At 35.7% G+C, this 27,336-nt stretch overlaps 1 protein-coding gene across 2 annotated transcripts; it reads right to left on the reverse strand.

Annotated features, from left to right (window-relative positions):
* Positions 1-16: 16 nt before the first annotated feature.
* On the reverse strand, positions 17-27,257 carry unc13d (unc-13 homolog D (C. elegans)). Of its 2 annotated transcripts, XM_055177016.2 has the most exons (36): positions 27,243-27,257; positions 25,978-26,023; positions 25,349-25,432; positions 24,404-24,448; positions 24,269-24,319; positions 24,132-24,188; positions 23,939-24,046; positions 23,804-23,863; positions 22,116-22,182; positions 21,814-21,991; positions 21,451-21,495; positions 21,267-21,338; positions 21,114-21,183; positions 20,067-20,171; positions 19,118-19,210; positions 14,218-14,318; positions 13,887-14,004; positions 13,369-13,490; positions 13,202-13,292; positions 12,533-12,589; positions 12,333-12,430; positions 11,439-11,490; positions 11,213-11,343; positions 10,877-10,997; positions 7,726-7,878; positions 7,403-7,498; positions 7,089-7,295; positions 6,918-6,992; positions 6,601-6,680; positions 5,052-5,157; positions 4,013-4,084; positions 3,849-3,932; positions 3,649-3,769; positions 2,356-2,479; positions 1,675-1,871; positions 17-880 (listed from the first exon to the last, which is right to left on the reverse strand). In XM_055177016.2, exons 3-36 carry the CDS (start codon positions 25,409-25,411, stop codon positions 777-779), a joined length of 3,324 nt encoding a protein of 1,107 aa, XP_055032991.2. In that variant the 5' UTR covers positions 25,412-25,432; positions 25,978-26,023; positions 27,243-27,257; the 3' UTR covers positions 17-776. The 2 variants fall into 2 exon arrangements, with proteins under 2 accessions (XP_055032991.2, XP_055032990.2); XM_055177015.2 differs by lacking the exons at positions 25,978-26,023; positions 27,243-27,257 and adding an exon at positions 25,554-25,710.
* Positions 27,258-27,336: the final 79 nt, after the last annotated feature.

The raw sequence follows: 27,336 nt of genomic DNA on the forward strand, positions 1-27,336 counted from the left end.
AGAAATGAAAACAAAATCTGGTTTCTCAGCTTTTTATTCTCAGGTTTTTGTTTTCAAATTAGATACTTTTTTAAAAAAGTAATTCTTTTAATGTGCACATTTTATTTAAAGCAACAAGTCATTTTACCTGTTAACTAAACCAACAGCACATTTCCCAACTGCAGCTTTTCCATCATTTCGAGACATTCGTGTGCCCAGGTGTTAATAGCAGAGAGGTGAATTCACGTGCACTGATCACCAAACACACAAGAGCGACGATAAGCTAAAGCTTTCTGAAGACGGGCGACTCCAATGCGTTCAGATTCATTTGGATTGAATTCAGTTTGAAGGTCAAGTTATATGGGAGTGTCAGCTGATGACGTTCTGTGATTTCAGATGTGACCTGCTCGGATTTGTTCATACACAGTGTTTTGGATTTTATAAAGGACAATAAATGTATATTTTTGGATGAATGGTTGTGGTTTTAATAAGAAGCATTTAAAATACTGTCACTCTACAATAACAATATAACAAAGTAAAATATAAAAAGCTAAAATTTCCGTGCTTGTATAATTTAAAATAGTCAACACATTTAATTTCATTCTTTACCAACCCTTACTGTCACTCTTTTGTCATTATATATTATACATACATATATATTATATATTTGTTTTCTCTTTGACACAAAGTCAAGTTCATTATGATTTTTAAAACATTTAATTTTTAGATAAAATACATCAGCATGTTGCTCCCTTTTAGACAGATTTGAATTTCATCTTCTTAAAATAATGGTCTTCTTAGGTTTCTTGAGACTTCTTTTCTCTCTGTCTGCGCAGTTTGACAAAGGCCTGAGCCTCTCGCTCGCCTTTCCTGGCCTGAAGTAACTTCAAGATGTTTTCACCTTAAAGAAAAACCTGGCATAAGATCATACTGCATCTTTAAGCACTGTAGGTGTCACATTAAGCAGTGGTTCTCAAACTGGGGGCAGTGAGATGGTGCCAGGGGACCCCCAGTTTTATGACATTTTATGAAATAAATTTATTTTTCATAATTTCTTCGGAATAATAAGGCTACTAACCAACATTGTATAATTTAATATGTTTTGTTTAATTCAAATGTTAAGTTGTAGAACATGGGTCTTCAACAGGGGGTCCGGGGCCCCTTGGGGGTCTGTGGTGGTATTACTGGGGGGCCTTCAAATATTGTTTAAATGAATTATTATTTTGAATGAAATTAGTCATCCAACAAAAATTCATTAGAAGTCTAATAATAGAAATGAAAAAAAAAACTTGACTGAAATGATGGTTTCCATATAAAGTTATATAAAACTTGATAAAAATGGGGAGCATTCATTTTAATATAGTACATTTAAAATTTTATATGTTTTAATGTCTTGGTTATAATATCTTTGTAATGTAACCGTCATAAAAAGTATGTTAATCCATAAACTAATTTGATACATGTACTGGGGGTCCCTGCTCCACCTCTCTATCCATTAAGAGGCCCCTGGCCTAAAAAAGGTTGAAGACCTCTGTTGTAGAACGTTTTGTGTCATACATTTTCTTTTTTGGGGGGGGTGCACAAAACGATGTGCTGTACACAAAGGGGGCCGAAAACACACCGAAGAAGTTTGGGAACCACTGACATGGACTGTTTGTCATCATTCTATTTAATGAATAACAGAAAGTGACATACTGTTGGGTTTAGGATGCATCAGAGGCAGGCGTATCTGCGCAGGTTTAGGATTATTGTCTCCTCCCCCAACTCCTGGCACCGCCTTAAGAGAGAGGAACGCTTCTCCTTCAAAATCATCACTTCTCAAAGTGTCATGGTCCAGCACGGTCACCATCAGACAAGCTCCTGGAGACTGACACTGTTCTAATGAAATGAGACTGTGCCCCCCAGAGGTGAGAAATAGCATTACAACCACAGAAAAAAACAGATATTAAAGCACATTATAATTATATGTGACCCTGGACCACAAAGTCTTAAGTCACAGAGGTATAGTTGTAGCAAAAGCCAAACGTATATTGTATGGGTCCAAATTATTATTTTTCTTTTTTGCCAAAAATCGTTAGGATATTAAGTAAAGATTCATGAATTTCCATGAAGATATATACCGTAAATAATAATAAAACATTTTTTAGTGGATGCAGTTGCTAAGGACTATATTTGGACAACTTTAAAGGCGATTCTCTCAATATTTAGATTTTTTGCCCTAAATCTCAATTTAAATTTACCCTTATAGCTGGTTATGTGGTCCAGGGTCATATATAGGCTCTATATTGCATGCTGCATAGTATTGCATTGTTTAAAAAAGCTTTGTATGACATTAGGTGTATAAAATTGCAGAGTAAGTTCTGTATGTGTACGCACAATTCGAAGGACTCTTCAAACAATGGGTTGAGATCACAATCCTTGATCTTGGTTGAACGCGTCTCTACCTCGGGGAACACGTGCTTTGGTTCTAGAGACAGCTGAACGAAAGGATCACTGGAACCTGTAAAGTACAAGACAGGCCAGTTTGTTACAATGAGTAAGGATCATAGTCAAATATAAATCATATATATTTAAATATGGAATTTATGCATTTTTTTAATTTTGTGACACACAAATATAAAGAATTACATGACTATTTGCAATGCACGATCAGTAAGGTGATCATAAAGCCACAAGATTGACATTGTAAAAAATGCTATCTGAATGCACAAGGTATCAATGCAGTCTAAATGTAGCACTTTTTACATTATTTTACAGGCAAATATTTCATTTCATTTTATGTATTGTTTTCTCATTGTTTTTCCTATTTTCTTACCATTGTCACTTGGGGTTGGGGTTAGAATCACTTTCTGTTACATTTTTATCCTGACCCATACCCCAACTCCAGGCAAGAATAGTTTTAAAAGCAGAAGAAAAACATGCAGAAACTAATACATAAAAGCACATCCTAACCCAAACCCCAAATCTAACCCCAAGCGACAATGATTTAAAATAAGGGGAAAAAAGGAGAAAACAATACATAAAATGACATGAAAAAGAAAGTCGTGCCACGGACACGAGAAACTAATTATGGAAATGTGTGTGTGTGTCACGAAAAAGAGATTCGTGCTCAAGGCACGTAAAAAAAAGCGAAATTTTGTGCCATGGAATAAATGTATCAAATTTTGTGTGACTATAACACGACTTTACATGAGATTATATTGAGTCTAACAGTCGTATGAAACACAGCTCACATGTCTAAGCTGAAACAAGGGGAAATTTGAGCATAATAAATGTCTAACCATAGTCCAAAAATAAATAAAATAAAATAAATAAAACCAAACACAGACATTAAATTAATACTGTTGATTTTACTTCCATGATTGTTTATCATACATCTCGCAAGTTATTTTGGCAAAAATGACATGTAACCAAATTCAAGTTTATTTTGGCTAGTCATGGGTTACTCATAGTCAGACTATATCGGGTCTATAGTTAACTTAGACGGGGAAATGGCAACTATCGCTTGCTGGGATTTAATTTGAATCCCATGTATAATCCCCTCTGAAAACCCATGAGATCACACGTGAAATGTAGGGATATTTTCTGTATGATCATGCAAAATTCATCAGGTTTTCCTTTAATAATATTGTTAAGTTGTCTTTCAGTTTGCAACAATGACAAACTCACCATTGGAGTCGAGAGGAATAAGGTTAACAGCATTGAGAACCTCAACTTGCAGTTTCTGCTCGGAGCGTCTGTAAGCTGTGATGAGAGTGACGGCTCCGTATTTTTCTCCGGTAAAAACTTTCTGTTGAAAACGCACATGAAAACATTTTAGTGACACGTACGTGTATGCGAGCGCTTGCAGGTCGTTTCCTGTATCTTACCTGCTCCCAGACTTGTCTTTCAAAGAATTTCTCTATCAGCTGATTGCAGGTCATAGAGTTTTGCGTTAGATGTGTCCGCAGTGTCTGAGAAAAACAATAAATGAGGAAAATTTTAAGTGGGTGACGGAGAATGACAAAAATCTGCAAAAAGTAGAAAAACTGACCTTATATTCATCGGTATGTAGTGTCTCTAGAGGAAGTCCATTCCCTTCAGCATGAAAACACTGCTCCAAACACTGCAAGAAAACAAAGCTCGGGGTTAGTACAATTACCCCAAAACTGTAAATCAATGTTTACTTAAAGGTAGAGTTCACCTAAAAATAAACATTATGTCATCATTAACTCACCCTCAAGTTGTTACAAACCTGTATGTATTTCGTTCTGATGAACACAAATGAAGATATTTTGTAACCAAATAGTTGTTGAGCACCATTGACTTCCATAGTATATTTCCAGCTCTTTGTGCTCAGCAAAAATAATTTTATACAGATTTGGAGCATCTTGCAGGTGAATATAATGACAAAATTATAATTTTTGGAAAGGAATACTCTGGCGTATAATGAACATTACCCCATGATTACATTACCCCAGCTGAAAATAGTCCCCCTAGTAACTTTTAATAGCAGGGGACTATTTCAGGCACTGCGTAATATCATTGCGCCTGCTGCAGCCATGTTACGGCAGCAATGCCTTGATTATTACGCCGAAATGAGAGTATAATTCTTAGCCCTATCGGCCTAGAAAATCGCAACTTTTAATTTCCCATCGGTCTTGGTAGATGATGTAACTAATGAAGGGATTTTTTTTATTTTAGGCGTGATGCTAATGGTCTAATCAGATTCAATGGATTGTGCTAAGCTATGCTAAAAGTGGTACTGCCAATCCCGAAGATCAGCTGAATGGATTACAAAACAGTAAAAATCAAATGTTTAACTCTAGTGGAGCAGGAAAATTAGCATATTTAAAAAAAAAGTGGAGTGTCCCTTTAAGGTCAAAAACCACCCCAAGCGAGCATGAAAACTTTTTTTGCTAATTAAGGGATTTTTATTTGAAATTTGTGGTTTCCATTATTCGATACTTAAAAATGCACATAAAATCAGGTTGATGGAAACCTGGCTTGTATGTATCTCGAATGGCTTGAGGGTGAGTAAATAATGGGGTAATTTTAATTTTCGCATTAAGTTTGACGAACAGATGAATGACCTGCAGTGTGTACATTAACCTCTGGAAGTAAACCAGATTGCTGTCTTCTTGCTGTGATATCTGAAGCAGAATCTTAACAGAGTTCACCCACAGTGGCATAAGAAGACTAAAAAAGAAAGAGAGAATGTACCATAAGACAGAAAAATCACAATGAGATCTCTTCTTTAATATCGCAATAGACATCAATGAGACTAAATGAAGAGCAAATGGAAACGTCTCCTGCGTCTCAGATATTTCTCCTGAGAAAAAAACCCAGAAATCCCACATGGCAAAAAAATACATTTCTCTGGCCAAAAATATATTTTAAATATATGCTGAATACATTTTGTAGAAGTAATGCTCAACTGAATATATTTTTGAATTTGGAAATATATTTAGTTTTAACTTTTAAATATCAACATATATTTAAAAATGTATGTATTTCAATAAATTTTTAATTGTACATCCCATATGGCAAAAATGTATTATTTTCCAAAATGTATTTAATATTTTAAATATATGCTAAATACAAGTTAATTTTATTATATTTTTGACATTGAAAATTAAATTAAATGTTAACCTTATGAAAAAACTTATGTTTACAGGTTCGTAACAAAGTTTCTTTCCATTGCGACCGTGCTAAGTGAATATATGTCCTTGGATTAAAATATATGGAGGGCTAAATATATTTTTAATGTTTAAAATTTAATTATTTTTTTTAAATATATTTTAAAATATACAAAAAATGGCCAAAAAATATATTGGTGATATATTTTTCACCAATATATTTTATATATTTTGAAATATATTTAAAAATATATATTTTTTACATATGAGATCTAACAAATGTCTCCATTAGAGTTTTATAATATCACAAACTGAGCTCAAAATTGCGAGTTCTGCAATCAAAATTCAATACTATTGAAGATGTCAATATAAGCGCAAACTAATCTCATCGAATTAATCCAAATCCTGATTATTTTACTGTATCTATCAAGAATCAACATACATTTTACAGCTCCATACTTTTAATGCATTTCAACAATTTTTCTACACTATTTTAGGAGAAACATATAAGACTAAGCTAGATTGGTCATACATGCCATTTTTGCATTGGTCGACCGCATACGTCATTGAGATTATCACATTTAAGTTAAATACATTATAAAATAAAGATTTATTTCTCTTAAGACATACAATCATTGTAGTTTCATTATTACCTTGAAATGTAACTATTAAACCTTGATGACATATGCGGTCAACCAATGCGACTTGCGGAGGATGCACCTGAAATCCTGGCAAGGATGTGTCTGGTGAAAATGGCACGTATGGCCACCCTAAGCTAATTCCTAAATGAACCCCAACTTTAAACTCTCAAATCTCCTAAACTATAAATTAGCAAAATCGGAGCAATAACATTTTCCTCTGTGTGGGATGGCATCTATACATAAATACTTCCACTCTGTGTCTTCATATAATGCTTCGAATATAGCCAGACACGTGTACAAAAATACAGCAATAAAGATAGAGTCATGCTAACAAAAACTGTGTGCAAAAATTATTAGGATACCTGTTGAAATTTTCTTGAACCAAATTCTCATGCATGTACTTGAGTTCTGTCTCCAGATATTTCATTAAAGGAACCACAGCCTGCATAAAAAAGAGGATTGTATACACTTTTAGAGATTTATAAGCAGTATTTTAGGAAAAAAACCATGCGATGCTATTAAAGGCATAGTTCACCCAAAAATCACAATTCTGTAATCATTTGTTGTTACAAACCTGCATGAATTTCTTTGTTCTGATGAACATGAAGGACACGAGAGTGAGTAAATGATGACACAATTTTTAGGTGAACTATCCCTTTAAGCTGAGTATATATCTTACTTCCTCTGTAGTTCTGGATGGCAGTCTCTGACGTGAAGCCATGTTGCGAACATGTGTCTCTATGTCTCTCTTTAGCTAAGTGATGAAAATACAAAATCTAACGTAAGATAACCTTCATAGACGGCTGTAATGTTTCGTAGAAGCCTGGTGATGTCATCACGATTATGATACCTTCTTCCCGAGCGTGTCGACCGCAGAGCGGATCTCTCGATTGAGGGCGGACTGCGTGTGTTGCAGCTGGGATCGAAGCGTGTTGTTGAACTGAGTTTCTCCAATCACGTGTTGCGTAGTTTTACGAAGTCCCTCCCAGTTCAGCTGCTGCGGCAGACGGGTCAAAATGGTGTGCAGATGCTCCAGATCGTTCACCACAACACAGAGCTGGATGCAGTATTAATAAAACAACACACAGATGGTCATAAAAACAAAGACTGGACATTAAACGAGACACATAAGAAATTGCATTGAATATCTCATCACCAGCTCACCATGTTTATAGCACTGCCATGATCTGAATCCACAGAGAGCTCCTTCACACGTGCTTTCAGCATCTGACAGTATGTGGAAGCGATCTTACACACATCCTGCCACAGACAGAGATATAAAATTGTGAGTTTGCACTTTTTAAACCTCATAATGTGCACTAATATATTCCATAAACAGATTAGCCATAAGCGTTCCTGTAGCGTAACTGGTAGAGATTCGTGTTAGCAATGCAAACATCATGGGTTGTTTGATACCAGGGACACACATACTCATAATAAAATGTATACAGTGGATTGAATAGACATATATGTAAATGCATACCCACCTCAGTGAGTTTGACCATGAGCATGAAGGCCTCTTCTGGGTCAGGCCAGCTTAACTGTTCCCACAGGTGTACAATGGGATGCAGGCATGCTGCGATGTCCACCGCAGAAGAGCTGTGCTTGATGGGTACCGATCCGGTCTGAAGTGGAAGCAACTGCAAAAACGGTGGATAGCAAACAGCTGCTTATAGTACTTTGCATGGGCGCAAAACGTGTCCTTAAAAATGACTGCAACACTTCAAATATGCAGGCTTAGGAACATTGACAATAAATATTAAAAGTAATTCTTGTATTAGCATTTCTTCATTATCCAGCAAGCAATTTTGCGTTTAAAAAACATCTAAAAACTGCCTAACACAGCCTAGATGTCTACAATTCAAAAATTCTCTTGTTGCACTTAAATTTTTAAGTTTTTACAGAAATTACAATAAGTTTCAACTTTATTGACTAGTAAGGAGTTGCTATAAATTATAAAATAACATTAAAATTATTTAAGCTAATTCAACTTAATTTTTTACATTTATAGCAACTTCTTACTACACTGTAAGAATTTCTTGTTGCACTTAAATGTTTGAGTTTATACAATTTCAATTAATAAGTCATTTCAAGTTATTGCAACGTAATTTTTATCATTTTTAGACGTTTCATCAGACGCACGAGTGGTGACGCGATTACGTGTCTGGTCGGAACTTTACTTCCAGTTTCAGTTTTTTAATGGTCTGACTAGTTGCTAAACTGAACTCTTGAACAAATACCTCATCGAAAATAACAAATGTTTCAGTTTCCTAGGTAATCTATGTGTTGTTTATTTTGCTTGTTATATCCATATTTTTCTGGAACGCGGATTAAGTGATGTGATGTATTTCCCTTCGTGTGAGACTTCTGGTTCAATAGCCAGCCGGTAGAAAACAGTGTAGTGGGAGCACACATAAAACATGATTTAAACCGTTAATATTTACTACACCTACCATGTATGAACCAGTGTGAGGATGAAATTAAAAAGTGGCTTGATATATGAAAATATATTCAATCATTTTGTGTTGTTGATGATCGTAGGTGACGGGTCTTCAATGCGCAAATATAAAAGCACAGAGAAATACCAGTATCTTTACAATGAAAAAGTCAGTCGAGTGTTTGTACATGGAATTTACCAATACTTCGTTTTTTAAACCTTTTCAGGGGCTGGTTTAAAATGTCACAACTGTCCTTCTGGTGTGAGTTTTTTTAAAGGCAATTTTTAATTGCGACACGTCAAGCTTCACGCAGTCTGACACAGTCAGCAGTATCTTTCTCATTCAACACATTGTAAGTTATTTGAACAAACATAATAAATATATTAAACTACTACATGTATTGAGTATTGTTTTCGTTTCATGAAAATATTATTACATCGCTTCTTACGCACTAAGTGGAGACATGAGCTTATGAAATAATTTGCTTACTTTTTAAAGTATTTAAAACATAACAAAAGTACGCGCAAACACATAACAAACTATTATAAACATTAGCTAAGCAGATTATGTTGTATATATTCTGGACTGAAATTGCATTTTTGTAATAATATATAATAGCAGAATAAACAAATCAGCATATTTTTATCCGCTTAATATTAGTTGTTTTTAAACAATTATATTTATTGTTTACTGGCAGTTTTTCGTTGAAAGGTTTTACTGGATGAATTTGTAAATACAGATCATGAGTGCATGTGCGCCAAATACACATTCAGTTCTTGTGCATAAATTATGGTTAAAACAAATGTTTTTTTAGAAATAGTATGGCAACCTCTAACAGCACAAATTCTGTCGGTCTTCTTTGATTTCATAATAAACATTAAACAGCCAGTCAAAACGGCACACTTGTGTCCTTCGCAATAGACTACCATTAGCTTTAGTGGCTCACCGGAAGTCATAAACAAGAAAGCTCAAAGATGGCGGCGCCCACATTTACGTCAAAATACAGGTGGATAAATAAACTACTTTAAAAGGACTTTGTTGTTATTTATTATTAGCGGAGTTTACCGGAAGTTACGTGTTGTTGACAACAAAACCCCCTTGTTTATGTTGTTACTGCTGAAACTGTCTATAGCAACTTCTAACTAAAGCCGATTCTACTTTATTTATTTTTTTATACAAACTTCGCACTAGTCAAGAAAGTTGAAATGACTTGTTAATTCAAGTTGTTTAAACCTAAAAAATGTAAGTGCATCAAGGAATTTTTACAGTGTAGTCAAGAGAGTTGAAATTAATTGTACATTCAAGTTGACTAAACTTAAAAATGTAAGTGCAACAATGTATTTTTTTAACAGTGCAGGCTAAAACAAGGCAAAATTTGGGCTGTCAGTGAAAATTCAAAAGATGTCGAACCATAGCTAAAAAGAAAGTGAAACCAAACACCTTGTAATTGCTGTTGACTTTGCTTGCATGATGAAATATCTTAACATGTCCCTGTAAAAAATTCTGTAGAAATTACAGTGTTACTTGCAGCTGGTTGCCAGTAACTTACCGTAGATTTAAATTTATGTTATTTACTGGCAACATTTTGTTCAAGGTTAAATAAACTTTAAACATTTCCAAGTCTTTGTCAGACATCAACAGCATCAAGCAAAGCATTCTGGGAAACAAAATCTGAAGCAAAAAACAGAAAAAGGTTGATGATGATTTCTAGTTCCCAGAATGGTTTGCATGAAGATGTTATTTTATAGTTTTATTCTGCAAAGATAAAGACTTGTTAATATTTAATATTTAATTAACTTTGAACAAAATTTTAACAAATTAAAATGTACAGTAAGTTACTGGGAACCAGCTGCAAGCAACACTGTAACCTCCACTGAACTCTCTTACAGTTCTAGTTTATTTTGGCTAGAAGTGGATTACTCATAGCCAGACTGCATCGGTTCTTTAGTTAACCCAGATGGTGAAATGGCGTCTAGTGCTTGCTGGGTAGTATTTCGTCATCTTAAAATCAACAAGAAACGACTTGCGAAATTCCAAAGAAACCAGGATGCTCATAAGCAAAAACAGAGCGAAAGTTAATTTTGTGCATTAAGGAATTACAGGCTTATGAAAGAAATTCATTTAAAATCCTAGAATGCAGCCAAAAAGCTGTAGAGGGGGTATAGGTGCTGTTGGGGGACTGAAAATTTAATAGACTTACCGAATCCACCTGTACAGCCTTTTCAACTCTCTCCATTGTGGTGCTAAAGGCTTTGTTTAACCAGTATGGAAGAGCATCTCTAAAATCCTCATGGAAACCTGTGAGATGCAGTGACTTCCCTCTAAAAAAAGACATTTAATCACTATTACTTTCAATATATTTATAAGCCACACTACAAATATTTCATGTACAACAGTCAATAATATGAGGTCATGATACTGCATTTATAAAAAAAACAATATAGTATGGTTTTATATACAGTAACTGGTCAACGCTGCTTTTTTCTTTGCTTAAAATGCATTTGGACTCAATGCAAGATTATCGTGAGCATCTGACCTTTTTTGTAGGTAGGCTTTCTCTTCGAGGATAGATTTTAAAGTCAGATAAACCGAATACAAGCTGTTTGCCAGCGACTGGTCCATTTGATTCTCAAGCTGAGAGAGAGTCGTTCGTAACTCATCTGCCAACTGTACATACAAACACAAGCTCACCGAATAAATATAACTCTCATAGAGAAAGACATAATGCATCAGATTATGTACAGTATTTGCCTGATTCTTACCAGCGAGTCCAGCTTTTGGTAAACCACAGTGAAAACATCCAAGTTCACAGCACTGAAACACGAAAAGGAACAGAACAAATGATAAAGAAAGTCATAAAGTCAAGACTTTATCAGTAACAATAGAATTGGCGTTCAATCAAAAATTACACCAAATCAGCAGTTGGGTCAAAAGGGATGAAACCAACCTGTTGGGTTGTAATTTAACCCATGCTGAATTGTAAAAATTCCAAATGCTGGGTTGTTAGTTAAATATAAACATCTTCTGGGTTGATTTAACCCAACGCTGGGTTGGAAATATCCCAAATGTGCAACAATTCATTCATTTCAAATGTTTATTTAGTGGCACAGATATGGCTGTCACCAAGTGTAACACATGCTCAAGAATTGATGCTTCATCAATGATATTGTAACCATGAGTTTCTCAGCAACTAAAACTTATTTTAAAGGGGGCATTTCATTTTTAAGATGTCCAATAAAACTTTGGTGTCTCCAGAGTTCTAGCTCAAAATACCATATACCGGTAGATAATTTATTACAGCATTTTAAAATTGTCTCTTTGTAGGTTTGAGCAAAAATGTGTGTCCATTTAAATGCAAATAGTGCAGATTAAGGGGTGGTATTATCCCCTTCTGACATCACAAGGGGAGCCAGATTTCAATGACCTATTTTTTTCTGCAGAGAACGCTTCACCAAAACTGTTACTGGGTTGACCCTTTTCACATTTTCTAGGTTGATACAAACACAATTATAGCACTAAAACATGAAAAAAGTCTAATTTTCACAATATATCCCCTTTACAACTATAATTTATAGCAAAATGAATCATTGGGGCTTTGAAAAAGACAATGAATTACAATAGAAACTGGACCAGCAAACTTATATTTTTATTTGTACCTTACAAAGACCTTGTTCCAGACATCTTTACTGAGCCGAATGTCTTCTTGCACTTCTCCAATCAACCGAGAGAGAGCACTGATGGTCTCTAACAGATCCTATCAAAAACACTAACAATTAACTCATAGATAAATGTGGAAATGGGCGAAACTTATGTAATAGATAGATAACAATGTAGAATGTGATCCACATGGTCTCACCTTGGTCATGGGTTGGTGTAAACCTTTTTTGATGTTGAACCACTCTACAGTACCAGTCTGATAGAAAAAGAAAATAAATACCTTCAGGATAAATAGACAGCACTTAAAAAAAATTAATAATTATTTTAAGCATAAAAATTCCCTCGACCGTTTACGGCACTCTATAAATGGCTGGATTATTTTTAAGCCATGCTGGGTAAATATTGGACAGAATACACCGCTGGGTTATAATTGACCCAATGCTGTTTTTTTAACCCAACTTTTGGGTTACTATACCCCATGGCTTTTTATGGCTTTCCTTGTGCAACTCGAGGGATTTGTTATATATTTCTACTTTAAACGTCTTATCAGTCTCTTCTCGTTCATGTTTGATTAATATTCATCATGCCATCAAAGTACCACGAGATATTCAAGAAATGATAAGGATGAGTTTACTTTCAAATCGCTCTTGGGAACTTTGATGTCATTCGCCTGTCGGTTCTTGTGGTGCCGCATGAAATCAAACAAGCTGCAACCCTTTAATCACGTGTCACTTTGTCGCATCATGTGAAATTAGGATAACAGTGTTACATATCCAAAAACGTCCATTATTTGCAAAAACATTTATTTAGGCATGTGAGCTAGACATCAAATCATTGGAAAAATGTATAATATTGTTTTGCTACTTACAGCAACAGCATCCGTGACCTCAACTTGTAAGTCAAAGTGAGCGGGATTGAGGTTCTGAAAAGCTCGAGTCTTACAAATCTGCACAAGAAGTCTACAAAAAAGATTAACAACATGGATAACAACTTTAAATGAATCCCGGATATTTTTGTCATTCAAAGGTGTGTTACCTAAGCAATGTTTGTAGCCGTGGTGTTGTTTTGGGGGTCGGAGCAAAGATGTCTCTGTATTTGGACACTAAGCAGAGCCCATATTGGAGAAACCCATGCAGGGAATCACCTAACTCCTGTTTCTGTTAAAAGATAAACACACATGCATGCATTTACTTAGCAAAATTACAATTTTACCGTACCCCACCCTAAAATTGAATCTTCACACAAACCTCTTGACATTGTTAATTTTTATATTAGATTTGAATTTTTATGCTAACTCATTTAGGCCTACCAAAGCACGGAAATGTTTCTCTGTAACTTCATTAGAAGCTGATATATAAAGTGCATGTGCCAGTAAAGTCTGTACAAAATCTACCGCAGAATGACGGTGAGGTAGATAAAATGATAGCAACTCACACTGCTGATATATGTGCTAACACATCATGTGATACTGTTGCAACATTAAAGCTTGAGAGCATCTACAACCAACCTAGACACACTTTAAAAAGTGTCTGAATGTCACATAAACAACTAACCTGCAGGTAGGGGAGCTCCTGCTGGTCCCAGTGATATTCTATACTGGTTAGTTGCTTGAAAAGTACAGTCGAGTCCACCTCCAGGCTCTGGTAAAGTTTACTGTAAGCCACCCATTTCCTGTGTGACCCCACGCATAACCAAAACAAATTTAAATCAATCAGCATTTATTCAACTTGTTACATTTAAATAGTACTCTGAAAGATTAGGTTGTGGTTTTATAACTTTTGGTATGATACAAGCACATAAACTGTATCTGTTTCTTATGTTTATTGTATTTGTGTTGATTTGTTATGTGAAGTGTGAAATACGCAACGTTGGCGACACGCTTACGCCAGATCTTGAAGAAAGGGTGAAATGTCATTTTGGGTGGCGTAGTACTCAAGTAACGCGGTTCCCTGACCACACAGCTCTCCTTTCCACGGGTTACTGTCCTATAGATTGGGAAAAAAATTATCTTAGAGAAACAAATACTTTCAAGCTTTATGAAATAGTTTACCTAAAAATGAAAATGTTGTCATCATATTGACCGTTTCAGCAGTAACAACATAAACAAGCGGCTGCACGTAGCTTCCGGTAAACTCCGCTAAGAATAAATAACAACAAAGTTCTTTAAACGTAGTTTATTTATATAACAAGCAAAATAAACAACACATAGATTACCTAGGAAACCAAAACATTTGTTATTTTCGACGAGGCATTTGTTCAAGAGATCAGTTTAGCAACTAGTCAGAGCATTAAAAAAAACGAAGTAAAGTTCGGATCCAGACGTGTATCACGTGCTTCCAATGAAACCGTCTATACTCATCCTCATGTTGTTCTAAACCTGTATGAGATTTTTTATTCTGTTAAACAGAGACTACATTTTGATAAATGATGGTAATATTTGTTTCTCACTATGGAAGAAAGTGACTACCATCAACTTACCGTCAATTATGGTAAGTAAATGAGGACAGAATTTTCATGTTTCACCCATTTATGAAAACTGGGTGGTAAAGTGGACTTCCAGACCGTTAGGATCACTGCCATAGCAAACATAAGAGAAAAGTGCTTCGGATGCTTAATATTCTCCAAAAGTCTTTGAGTACCACCTAAATATTCTTCAAAAACTCAGAAATCTAAAGAGCATTTGTCCCATGTGTTATTTTAACACATTATGTGTCAATTTTGTTTATGTGTCAACAAAATGTGTTGCACAGATAGCACAGATACAGTATGTGTCTAGTAAGGGGCAACGCATTAAATGTGTTAAATGTCCTTAACTAGACACAAAATGTGTTGTTTTAACACAAACGTTTTAAGAGCGTTCTCTCTCTCAAGGGTTTTTTTTTTCACCAAAGGACTTTTTCCATAAAATAGGGTTTTTTTCTCCTAGGAGTTTTTTCAACCCCTAGGGAGTCAGCTGACATTGGCTTAAAGGAATATTCCATTTTCTTAAAAGAAAAATCCAGATAATTTACTCACCACCATGTCATCCAAAATGTTGATGTCTTTCTTTGTTCAGTCCAGAAGAAATTATGTTTTTTGAGGAAAACATTCCAGGATTTTTCTAATTTTAATGGACTTTAATAGAGCCCAACATTTAGTTTCAAAGGACTATAAACAATCCCAAACGAGGCATAAGGGTCTTATCTAGCGAAACAATTGTCATTTTTGACAAGAAAAAAATAAAAAATATATACTTTTAAACGACAACTTTTCGTCAAGGTCTGGTCCAGCGCGACCTAACGTAAATGCGTAGTGACTTAGGGAGGTCACGTGTATAAATAAAACGCACATTTGCGGACCATTTTAAACAATAAACTGACACAAAGACATTAATTAGTATTAGTACAGTTGACATACAACAACGTAGGAACGGTCCTCTTTCAAGACGCTTGTAAACACTGGGGCGGAGTTTCGCGTTCGTCCTCTGTGACCTCTTGACGTCATGACGTATTGCGTGGGGTCAGCTGGCGCATCACGACCGGATCTACATGACGAGAAGTTGTGCTTTAGAAGTGTATGTTTGTTATTTTTATGGTCAAAAATGACAGTCGTTTTGCTGGATGGGACCCTTGTGCCTCGTTTGGGATTGTTTATAGTCCTTTGAAACTCTGTTGAAAAAAACTGTTAAGTGTTGAGTCAAGTACCAAATGCTGGGCTCCACTAAAGTCCATCAAAATCAGAAAAACTCTGCAATGTTTTCCCCAAAAAACACAACTTCCTTTCGACTGAACAAAGAAAGACATCAACATTTTGGATGACATGGTGGTGAGTAAATTATCTGGATTTTTCTTTTAAGAAAATGGACTAATCCTTTAACTTAGAACTCTTTTCTATATGTTACATTAATACTCCTCTCACTAGTATGCTACTTTTGTTGTCCACTGATTTTTCTGTGTTTTTGCTAGCTTTTATTAATATGAAGCTGCTCTGGAACAATTAAACAATTGTGAAAAGCGCTACATAGACGGTTTCAGCAGTAACAACATAAACATGCGGCTGTCGCAGTCCGCACGTAACTTCCGGTAAACTCCGCTAATAATAAATAACCACAAAGTACTTTAAACGTAGTTTATTTATATAAAAGCAAAAAAATGACACATAACACATAGATTACCTAGGAAACCAAAACATTTGTTATTTTCGACAAGGCATTTGTTCAAGAGATCAGTTTAGCAACTAGTCAGACCATTAAAAAAACGAAACCGGAAGTAAGGTTCAGATCCAGACGTGTATCACGTGTGTCCAATGAAACTGTTTATAAATACAATCAAATTGAATAGAGCCTTTGCAACACTTTAAACCATATAAACTGTAATATAGCATTAAAGGCGGGGTGCATGATCTCTAAAAGCCAATGTTGACATTTAAAATCACCGAAACAAACACGCCCCTACTCCAATAGAATCTGGACTTTTTTTGATAGGCCGCTCCACACATAGCCTATACGCAACCCAGGCAACGATGTCGGTTAGTTAGTCTTGCGTAGCCAGACCTTCAATACTATGTGTGGAGCGGGTGTATCAAAATACTGAAGGTCTGGTGTTTTAGCTGCTTTCTTCGGCCAGTGCCTGCCCACAAAGCTTGACCGACATGTCAAACAACCAATCACAGTTTGTTTCGTTTAGCGCCACGTTTCGGGTCTTGGAAGACTTCCCAAAATTATAGACCGGCGTGCAACAAGTTGGGAGACGAAACAAGTAGTGAGTAATTTTTAGCGAACGTTGCAAAAGTGCCTAACAATGTCTCATCACTCTCTATCTCCTAACAAAATCCCAAGTAAAGCGTTAGGAAACGTATGCAGCATTCAGCTGATCACGATAATTACTCAGAGCTTTGTTTCCCGAGGGACAAAAAAATCGTGACACTCGCGTCTCCCGGAAATCCGTTCAAATTCAACAAATCAGAAGATGACTTTGAAATTTCCAGTTAAGTGTACAATACACATCAGACGTTTAGCCAACATTCTGTGGGCGTGACGTCTGAGGGTGAGACTATCGGTTAGTACACATGCCCCTTACTGCTGATTGGCTACAAGTGTGTTTTGGTACTCAGCCCGACTCCCTTTTCCAAAATGTTTTTCAAAATACATGCTTTTCAAGGTACCGCCTTTAATGGAGCATGTATGAATTTGCTTCAATCTCATTTGATATATCAGTTCCAGTATCATTTGCCCATGTTATTTTAAGGTGATCTGAAAGGGCACAATTAGCAGTCTGGGGCAGTACTCTTTAAAAAGGACATATGTACTATTAGGTACAGATATGTAAAGATTTGGTACCAACGTGTAGCTTAGGGTGGCCATTCGTGCCAGTTCCGCCGGACACGTCCCGAACATGTTTTCGGGTGCATTCTCCGGAAGTCGCGTTGGTCGACCGCATACGTCATCAAGGCTTAATATTTCGGGTTCAATTTCAGAAAAGCAACCGTTACATTTCAAAGTAAGAATGAAACTACAATGGTTGTATGTCTTAAAAGAAATAAATCTTAATCTTCTAATGTATTTTAACTGAAATGTGAGAACCTCAATGAAGTATGCGGTTGAGCAACGCGACTTCTGGAGAACGCATCCGAAAACATGTTCGGGACGTGTCCGGCGGAACTGGCACGAATGGCCACCCTAGTGTAGCTTTGAGACACCAGTATGTACCTCTGAGATAATAATATGAACTTTTTAGGTGCAAACCTGTATTTTTTGAAAGGGTACAGACCCTTTGGGTACATATTTTGACCTTTTTTTGGTATGTCACACACTTTATTTAATCCAAAGTTTCCAAAAAGTGGAAATATGGAATATCAAAAGTTTAACCTTAAAGGAAAACACCACAGTTTTTCAATATTTTACTATGTTCTTACCTTAACTAAGACAAATTAATATATATCTATCTTTTATCAATGCGTGCACTTAATCTTTGTACAGCGTGTCGTGAATGTGTTAGCATTTAGCCTAGCCCCATTCATTCTTTAGGATCCAAACAGGGATGGGTGGCTTCTAAATTCATCCCTGTTTGCTAGGCTAAATGCTAACACATTCACGACACGCTTTACAAAGATTAAGTGCACGCATTGAAAAAAAATAGGTATGTATTCATTCGTCTTGAGGTAAGAACATAGTAAAATATTGAAAACGTTTTCCTTCAAACAAAACCTGTAGCATACTAAATTAATAATTACAAAATCTATTTTTGCTGATTTTAAGTGACAGCCATTATGACAAACTTAAATTTTTACCTTTCCTAAAAAGGCATTAAAATGATAGATAGCACAAAAAGTTTGATTTTGTACATTACATAGTTCCACCAATTCATTTAAATGCACAAATGTGTAAAGGCATAAAGCAAAATGAAATGTTTTAGGCAGATCAATGCAGTGCAAACCAGTGGCGGCACTTCACGAAAACCTAGGATATGGCATCATTTCCTCTGGCCGTACAAGAAGGACATTCTCAAATAACGGATCTATAAAACATCATATGTGTACATACTCCACCAACATGTACAAAATCATACGTGTACTGCAAACTCCCAGGCAAAAACAAACATTCATGTGGTGAACTGAAGTATAGGTTACACAACTAGTGCTACTTTCTAAGCCTCATTAAGCAACATCTAGAAATGTCGTAATTTTAACAGACACTTTTATCAAGAAACTGTTTACACAATTACACAACACAATCAATAGAAAGTTGTGTTCTTTTTAACATACATTGATAATACAATAAGGTATTTAATGTAAGATTGTCATTTACCTGTTGCTTGGAGATATAAGCTTGAACAAACTGCTGTAGGATGCCGCAATAGTTAACATAAGGACTTCGCCCAGCACTCAGGGTCTCATCTCTCTGTGTGGCATAAACAACTACAGTATGATATTCATTGCTAATTTTTGCTCAAGCGTGCAATAGTGATCGAATGCAGTATCATATTCATGTTGTGCGTTTTTTACATTGAACATACAAATAACCACACATACAAACAGTGTTGGGGGTAATGCATTACAAGTAACGTGCATTACGTAATAATATTACTTTTTTGAAGTGACGAGTAAAGTAACGCATTACTTTGTTAATGTACACATTGATATTTGAGTTACTTTTTTAAAAAAGTAATGCAAGTTACTTTTCAGTTTAATTAATTGGATTAAAAAAAACATGTACGGAATTAAACTGAGCATAGTCACGTAGAATTACGCACTCTTTGTGGGAAAGACAAAACGAAGATGACATTTTTGCGATAAAAATATGCATTTTCTGAATGCAGAACTTCTCAGTCATAAAAAACACCTACAAGGCCTGAAAGAGATCAAGCCTCAGCCAAGTAAAAAAAGTAATGCAAAAGTAACTTAAAAGTAAGGTAAGTATTACTTTCCATTAAAGCAATTAGTTACTTTTTTGGGGACTAACTTAATATTGTAATGCATTACTTTTAAAAGTAACTTTCCCCAATACTGCATAACTGCATAAGATGTTTATGCTCACTTCTTAAAAAATTAAGATGAACTGAAAACAATATGACATGCTTTGGACATTCCCACAATTCATTCAATGCACTTCATTGTTTAAATATAGGGAAGGTTGAAGAATTAACCTGTGTAATAAGGTTAAGGGAATTTTTCATTTTTGTGTTTAAACTTCACCTGCAATTTTAGCCACTTTAAATAAATAAGTAGTGAGTTTAACATACAAGACAAAGTTTTACCTCCTTATGAATAAACTTAAGTTGAAGATGACATTGTCCTCTGTTAGGGTATGTGACTGTTCGCGGCTCTAGGTTATACCATGTGTCTTCTGTGCAATACAGGTCCTGAAACACATACAAAGGTAACAGAAATACAAAATAATCATCTATTAAAAAGCAGTCTATGGTGTGTTCAAATATGTGTGAAGTCAAAATGATGCAGTCATGTTTTGTCCGGTGAGCAGTGGCGGCTCGTCATCCGAGGGGCGCAAATTCAAAATAAGTGTTCGGAATGTTTTGAAAATATGTGTTTGCTGCGTCATGTGAACCATGTGCATCCCATGTTTTGTCAAAATAAGTGCCTGCTGCACACGCGTCAAAACCGTTTATGATAAAAAGAGATGCTCACGTTCACAAAATACACGCCAGACACTCCCTTAAAGGTGCGGTGTGTAATTTTTAGAAGAATCTCTTCACAGAAATGCAAAATAATATACAAAACTAGATTATCAGGGGTGTATAAAACCTTTTTATAATGAACCGGTATGTTTTTATTACCTTAGAATGAGACGTTTTTATCTACATACACAGAGAGGGTCCCCTTACATGGAGGTCACCATTTTGTGCCGCCATGTTTCTACAGAAGCCCTTACCTTTTTTTACTAAGTTGTCTCTGACGATGACTTGTTTTACCGGTGGTGGCTACTGTAGCTTCTCTATGCGTTTCAAAAGCGAGGGGTGAGCAGTGGATTGAGCTGTTGTTTGCAATTCGCAACCTCACCACTAGATGCTGATAAAATTTACACACTGCACCTTTAACAGTAAACTCTGATTACGCATCATTGAGGTTATGCGACTATCTGGCAAACGTGATTGTCTCTTTTATCATAAACCCTTTGGACGCGTCTGCAGCAGGCACTTATTTTGACAAGACACGTGATGCACACAGGATCTCTTGATGTGCAGAACACATATTTTGAAAAAAGAACAACACACATGACGGGCTACATACATGTTGTGACGAACTTTGCATCGAGCGCCTTCGAAAAAAAAAGAAATGTTAAATACCTTCAAATTTAGAACAATATTTCCCAAAAAATCGTCCTGGCCCTTTTCTTTCTTTGCTTCTTTTATCATCCTGTGTAGAGATGATTTAAGGTTAAATGGATTTTCCATGTAATATAAATTATATAATAAATTGTAAACATGTTGCTTAAAAACCTTTTAAATCCATGAATATTTGCGCGAATCTCATCCAGTTTTTGCACTAGTGAAACCTCCTCGTCTTTGTCGCTGTAAAACAAAAATTTTGGAGATTATTAGAATTATGTAGTAAAAAAATACATTTCTTAAATTGTATATTTCTCACAGAATAATATTATTAATATTATTATTATGCACTCACAACATATCCATCTGAAAGATGCCAGTTGACAAGTTGCCAAACACCCTGTACAAGAGGAAATATAAAGAAATCACAACAAATACAATCAAACTCATAGTCTACCGATGGTCAGATGAAAGGGGGGGAAATGTTATACACAGTAAGAAAAAATGCCCAAACGTACACCAGCTGTCACTGCGAAGGTGCCCTTCAGAAAAAGTACAGCTTTGCACCTGAAGAGTTATAAATATATATATTGGTACCACATATCTGTACCTAATGGATACATATTAGGACCTTTTCAAGGGGTACCGCCCCAGTGACAGCTGGGATACATATTTCGTCCATTTTTTAACAATGTAGTGGTCAGTTTCATATGCTTACAGTTGGAAGGTTTCCTCCCAGATGGGTTTAAGAGTCTGAATCTTTACCGCCGTCTGGTACACCTTCTCCTTAGCCGAGTCCCGCACGACGGACTTCTGGGGTTTTTGAGAAGAAGCACCCCCATGAGACTCCTTAGTTTCATTTACAATCTGCAGCCGACAGTACGGATCACTAAATCCTGTTAGCAGAAATGAAGAGAAGGTTAAATAACAAGGGCTTGTCTGTATATTAAAAACAAAGTCATGCAGCAGTAAATATGCATGCACGGTGTCCTGTTCTAGGAATTAGAAATTAAGTCATACCACTTATATCTTTTCCCAGAATCCCTGTGGCTTGCTTCACGTTAACCATTAGACAGTAGGCTGGGGCCTAACCACGGAGAGATTCACATGTACAAAATTAAAAACACCAACATTAGTAAAAATATGTTAAAATGGTCCCTAGCTGTCACTGGGGCGGTACAGTTTCAAAAAGTACACCTTTGAATCTAAAGAGTGCATTTATTAGTACCTCAAAGGTACACGTTGGTACCAAATGTATACATACAGCAGGGAAAATAAGTATTTGACACATCAGCATTTTTATCAGTAAGGGGATATCTAAGTGGGCTATTGACACAAAATTTCCACCAGATTTAGCCATCAAGCCAAATATTAAATTCATACAAAGAAATCATAGCATTTAAGTATACAACTTGAGTCATAATAAATAAAGTGAAATGACGCAGGGAATAAGTATTGAACACATGAAGAGAACAAGGTGCAAAATGGCATAGAAAGCCAAGAGATCACCTGAAATCTGTCAATATTGAGAGAGAAACCCTGCCCCCTATTAGTACTTATTGATATCAGCTGCTTTAGTCCTAATTGATGGCCTATAAAGGTTTCTCATTACCCAGGAGGCACACAGAAAAAACTTCACGATGGAAAAAAGCCAAGAACTCTCTCAAGATCTTCGTAATCTTATTGTTGAAAAGCATTTTGATGGGAATGGTTATAGGCGCATTTCCAGAATGCTGAATGTTCCTGTGAGCACTGTGCCATTATCCGGAAATGGAAAGAGCATCACTTCACCATAAACCGGCCACGATGATCCACGTAAGATCCCTGTCCGAGGAGTAGGCAGAACTTCAGGAAGACCTTGCATCAGCAGATACTGTTGTTCCAAAGAAAACTATAAGCAATGCACTGAACCGCCATGACATCCATGCACGCTCACCATGCAAGACTCCATTGCTGAACAAAAAGCATGTTGAGGCTCAGTTAAAGTTTGCGAAAGATCATTTGGAGAAGCTTGTGGGTTATTAGGAGACTCTAGTATGGTCAGATGAAAGCAAAATTGAACTTTTTGCAGTCATTCTACACCGCATGTTTGGAGAAGAAATGGCACTGCCCACCACCCCAAGAACACCATACCAACAGTTAAGTTTGGGCGTGAAAGCATCATGGATTGGGGCTGCTTTTCAGCAAGGGGGACTGGCAGACTTCATATCAATGAAGTGGTTTCAAAGAAAGAAAATCAAGTTACTTGAATGGCCCAGTCAATCACCTGACCTAAATCCCATAGAAAACCTATAAAGAGAACTGAAGATCAAAGTTCATAAAAGAGGCCCAAGGAACCTTCAAGATTTAAAGACCTTTGTGTGAAAGAATGGGCCAGAATTACTCCTGAGCAATGGAGACGACTGGTCTCTCCATAGAAGAGGCGTCTAGCGGCTGTAATCACCAACAAAGGCTTTTCTACAAAGTATTTAATAAAGTGTGTTCAATACTTATTCCCTGTGTCATTTTGCTTTATTTATTATGACTCAACTTGTATACTTAAATGCTGATGTGTCAAATACTTATTTTCCACGCTGTATATAGTACATATAGGACCTGTTAAAGTGCTAGTGCTCCAGTGACAGCTTGGGATCATTTTTTCCTCGACCGTATGTCATCATAAACATATAATTTTAATTATTGAACAACTCTCAGTTGCATTATCTTACCAATGAACTTTGGACTTTCTCACTCAAGGTATCATGCTCTTCATCTGTCATTGAGAACGCCTGTGAGAGACTCAAAATGTCAGGTTTTAGCATTACATCAACCGAAACTGTTAAGAAACCTTTACGCCGGCTTACCTCTTTAATGTAATCCTTTAAATCCTTGTCGCTGTATTGCTCTTTTGTGTGGGTTTTTCCTAACCGATGTGTGATTGTGTACAGAAGCTCTTTGTACAGTGGCTTCAGCTGCAGGGACAATGATGTCATTATCGTCCCAGTTATCATTTTAATGTATTAATGTTAATAATGTTCATAAAATACTTATTGTTACCTCTTTCTCTTTATGTTTCCTCTTGCTTTCCTCTGGGTTCTCGGTGTCTTCGAAAACCTTTTTACAATTAAAGTATAATGTAGATAAAATTATATAATAAATGACAAAAAAATATTTTTGAAAGTAGCATTTTATACCTTTTTGCTCTTTTGTTTTCTGGTCATTCCCATTTTCCGGGCAGGGGACAACTGAGAGGAGAGGAAAATTCAATTTAATTTAAAGAAAGAAAGAAAGAAAGATAGAAAGAAAGAAAGAAAAATCTCACTCATTACCTGCCTCGATCGTCTCTGACTGGATCCTGCACTTTCTGTGTAAGGCTACAGACAGAATACATTAATAGTAACTGTACGAAAATAATTATCTTCAACAAATTATTAATATTGTAAAAAGCAACATGAAAAACATATTTATTCAGCATGGGTTAAAACTTAAGTATTTACTCATAAATGTAAGAGTGGCACCTACATTATCACATCATCTTATTTACATATTTGACAGATAGCAACTTGAGTTACAAGCTATGCATTTTATCAATCTGTTCCTTTTGCGCTGTTGAACACACAGTCTGGTCTTCATGCATGACAGATATTGTATAAAACATTCGGCTTGCGAACCAAAAAATAACTGTGATCAGTTATTAAAAGTTATTCACACCAAATGCAAATACATGATGCTTTATCTGTCTTGTCTGCTGCATTTCCTTTTCAGCTATAAAGACATTTCAGCAGTGATCCGCCCTCATTTTCTTACAACATTGTTAGTGTGTAAGACAAAACTTTTATGAAAAATTGCGTTTATGATTGAGTATGTAAACAAAAATAAAATTAATTGTATGGTTATGGTTTGATAAGCATAAATATTGTATCAAACAGAAACAAAAATCAACCACAAAAGATTGGTGAAAAAGAAACTGATATGTTGATCGTATGATCCACGGTGACAAAAAATACAGTCAATTCAATTTTGAGACACACACGAATGTGCATTTAATACATTTTAAACGACTTTTATCATATTATAAAAATAATATAATGTTCAGCATTTTTTTTTTAAGATTTTAGCTCAAATGTTTAAAAATTAACTAGGGTATCACTTTTCAATGCTTCATACATTTTCATACTTTGCAATTATTGCATACATTTAAAAGCTTTCTGATTAAATAAGAGTTAAAATTTGTAACGTTTTAAAAGTTGTTAAATAGTGATATATTTACTAACCTCTTTAGGGGGGAGCAGTAGATTTTCCCCCTGTGTAGATGCCCCATCTTGGGCTGGTAACATGTTTAGTCACTCTCTGTACGGCTGTGTCAGATATACACCATTAGACTACATGAGAAAGACTCCAGATTTAAAGCATCAACACTCCAAAACAATACAAACAATATCAATACGCTCATTAAGAGGATCAAACGAGTCTTCGCACTTGTCTTAAAAGCAGTTGTTGATGTAGAGGGCGGAAGTTGTCACTTCCTGTTAAAGGTCAGGCCTGCAAGCTAACTGCTTTTTTTAAATACAGCAGAAGCTGTTACCAAAATGTTACCCTGCTGTCTTCTGACGCTCTTCTGTCACTCTATCTTCCTTCCTTTTCTTACAACACACATCTCTGCTATCCTCCAACTCTATCTTCCTGTATATGGTCTTCGTTTCAATCACCACCGGGCAGTCCTGGCTGCATGGTTCTCCGGATGGTTTACTCTGTAAACCTCTGATATATTGCACTTACTTTGCATTTTGTAACATAGCTGGTCTTTGTAATGCTAGACTGGTGCATATCAACAGATAACAGGCAATAATAATAAATGGAGCACCAATGATTTGCATAGGACAGAAAGAACCTTCAAACTCACAGAGGAAGCATGATGTGGAATTCTGACAGGTCCCAAACTACAGCATCTGTTGGGAAGAATCAATGGGAGATTATGAGGAATGATGTACTGTATCTGAATAATTTGAATTCGCTAGAGATTTAAGTACAACAACAATCAGTGTTTCAAACCATCTGTATTTACAGCGTTGAATAAAAACATATCCACTATATCCAGAGTAATAATTGCATAATTTTGCACGTGATGACTGTACCATTTTTAGCTGGGTTGCTTAAGAGGCCATAAACCCTTCAGCATATTTTAAATGTTGGTGTTTGGAAAATCTTAGTCACTGCATTAGTCACAAGTTTATCATCCTATGAAGATTTTATGGCAAATCACATTTGGAAATCTCCACTGAAGCCTTTTTCTTTTATTGGCATACACCTCAATCTGCTCATTTAGTTACATCACCAGACCTGAAGTTAGTAAAAATTTAGTATACTGTAATACAGTGGTTCTCAAACTTTTTCCCCCTTTGTGTACGGTGCATTCCTTCGCGGCCCCCCAAAGAAAATGTATGACAAAAAAACTGTTCTAAAACTTCACATTTTGATTAAACAAAACATTAAATTATACAAAGTAGTGGTGCCTTATTTTTTTAGGTTTAATTTCACAGAATTCATGATAAATTAATGTATTTTATAAAAATGTCATAAAACTGGGGCTCCTGGCACCATCTCGCGGCCCCCCTGGGGGCCCCGGACCCCAGTTTGAGAACCACTGCTGTAATATACTGAGGCTATAATTACTCCAATGAGAAGTAAAGAAATAGTGACCTCTTGTGGTGATTACAAATAACTTCAGTCTCTTGAAAAGAGTCAAAATGGCCTTTTGCCTCGACAAACAACACAAAACAAACACACAAAGGAAGAAATTAAAAAAGCTAAGTAAAACCACATATTTGTCGGATTGGTAATTTTTATTATTTCATACTTCATATGTATGTTGTGTCGTTCTGTATTATTATATAATGCCATTCTTCTATTTTTATATTTATTCATAAAGCCAAATCAAATAAAAAGTGTCGATTTTCGAACATTTAAAAATGTATTTTTTATTTGGAAATTATATATCAAAGTAAAAATCTGATAAACGCACTAAGCAGTAATTTTTTATGTAAAATGTTTCTGTTAAATTTCACCACTGACATGTTGTTGTATGTATAATATACTTTGTTCTTAAAAACTAGATAAATCTATTAAATATCTTATAAAAAGACATTTTGCATGTATTTTATTACTTACATGTAATTGCAGTGTCTCTGGGCAAGCAATATATCAACTTAACATCACATTCTTCGCGAGTTGCGACTGATTAAACCTAATTAAACTCTGAGGG

The sequence above is a fragment of the Misgurnus anguillicaudatus genome, chromosome 4 (genome assembly GCF_027580225.2).
Source record: "Misgurnus anguillicaudatus chromosome 4, ASM2758022v2, whole genome shotgun sequence".
NCBI classification, from domain to species: Eukaryota; Metazoa; Chordata; class Actinopteri; order Cypriniformes; family Cobitidae; genus Misgurnus; species Misgurnus anguillicaudatus.

Coding starts and splice junctions, on each gene's coding strand:
- unc13d (XM_055177016.2), bottom strand. CDS start 25,411: ATGTTACCAGCCCAAGATGGGGCATCTACACAGGGGGAAAATCTACTG. Junction 23,864..23,938: donor TAAAGGATTACATTAAAGAG/GTAAGCCGGCGT, acceptor AGTCTCTCACAG/GCGTTCTCAATGACAGATGA. Junction 7,296..7,402: donor ATGGCAGTGCTATAAACATG/GTGAGCTGGTGA, acceptor TACTGCATCCAG/CTCTGTGTTGTGGTGAACGA.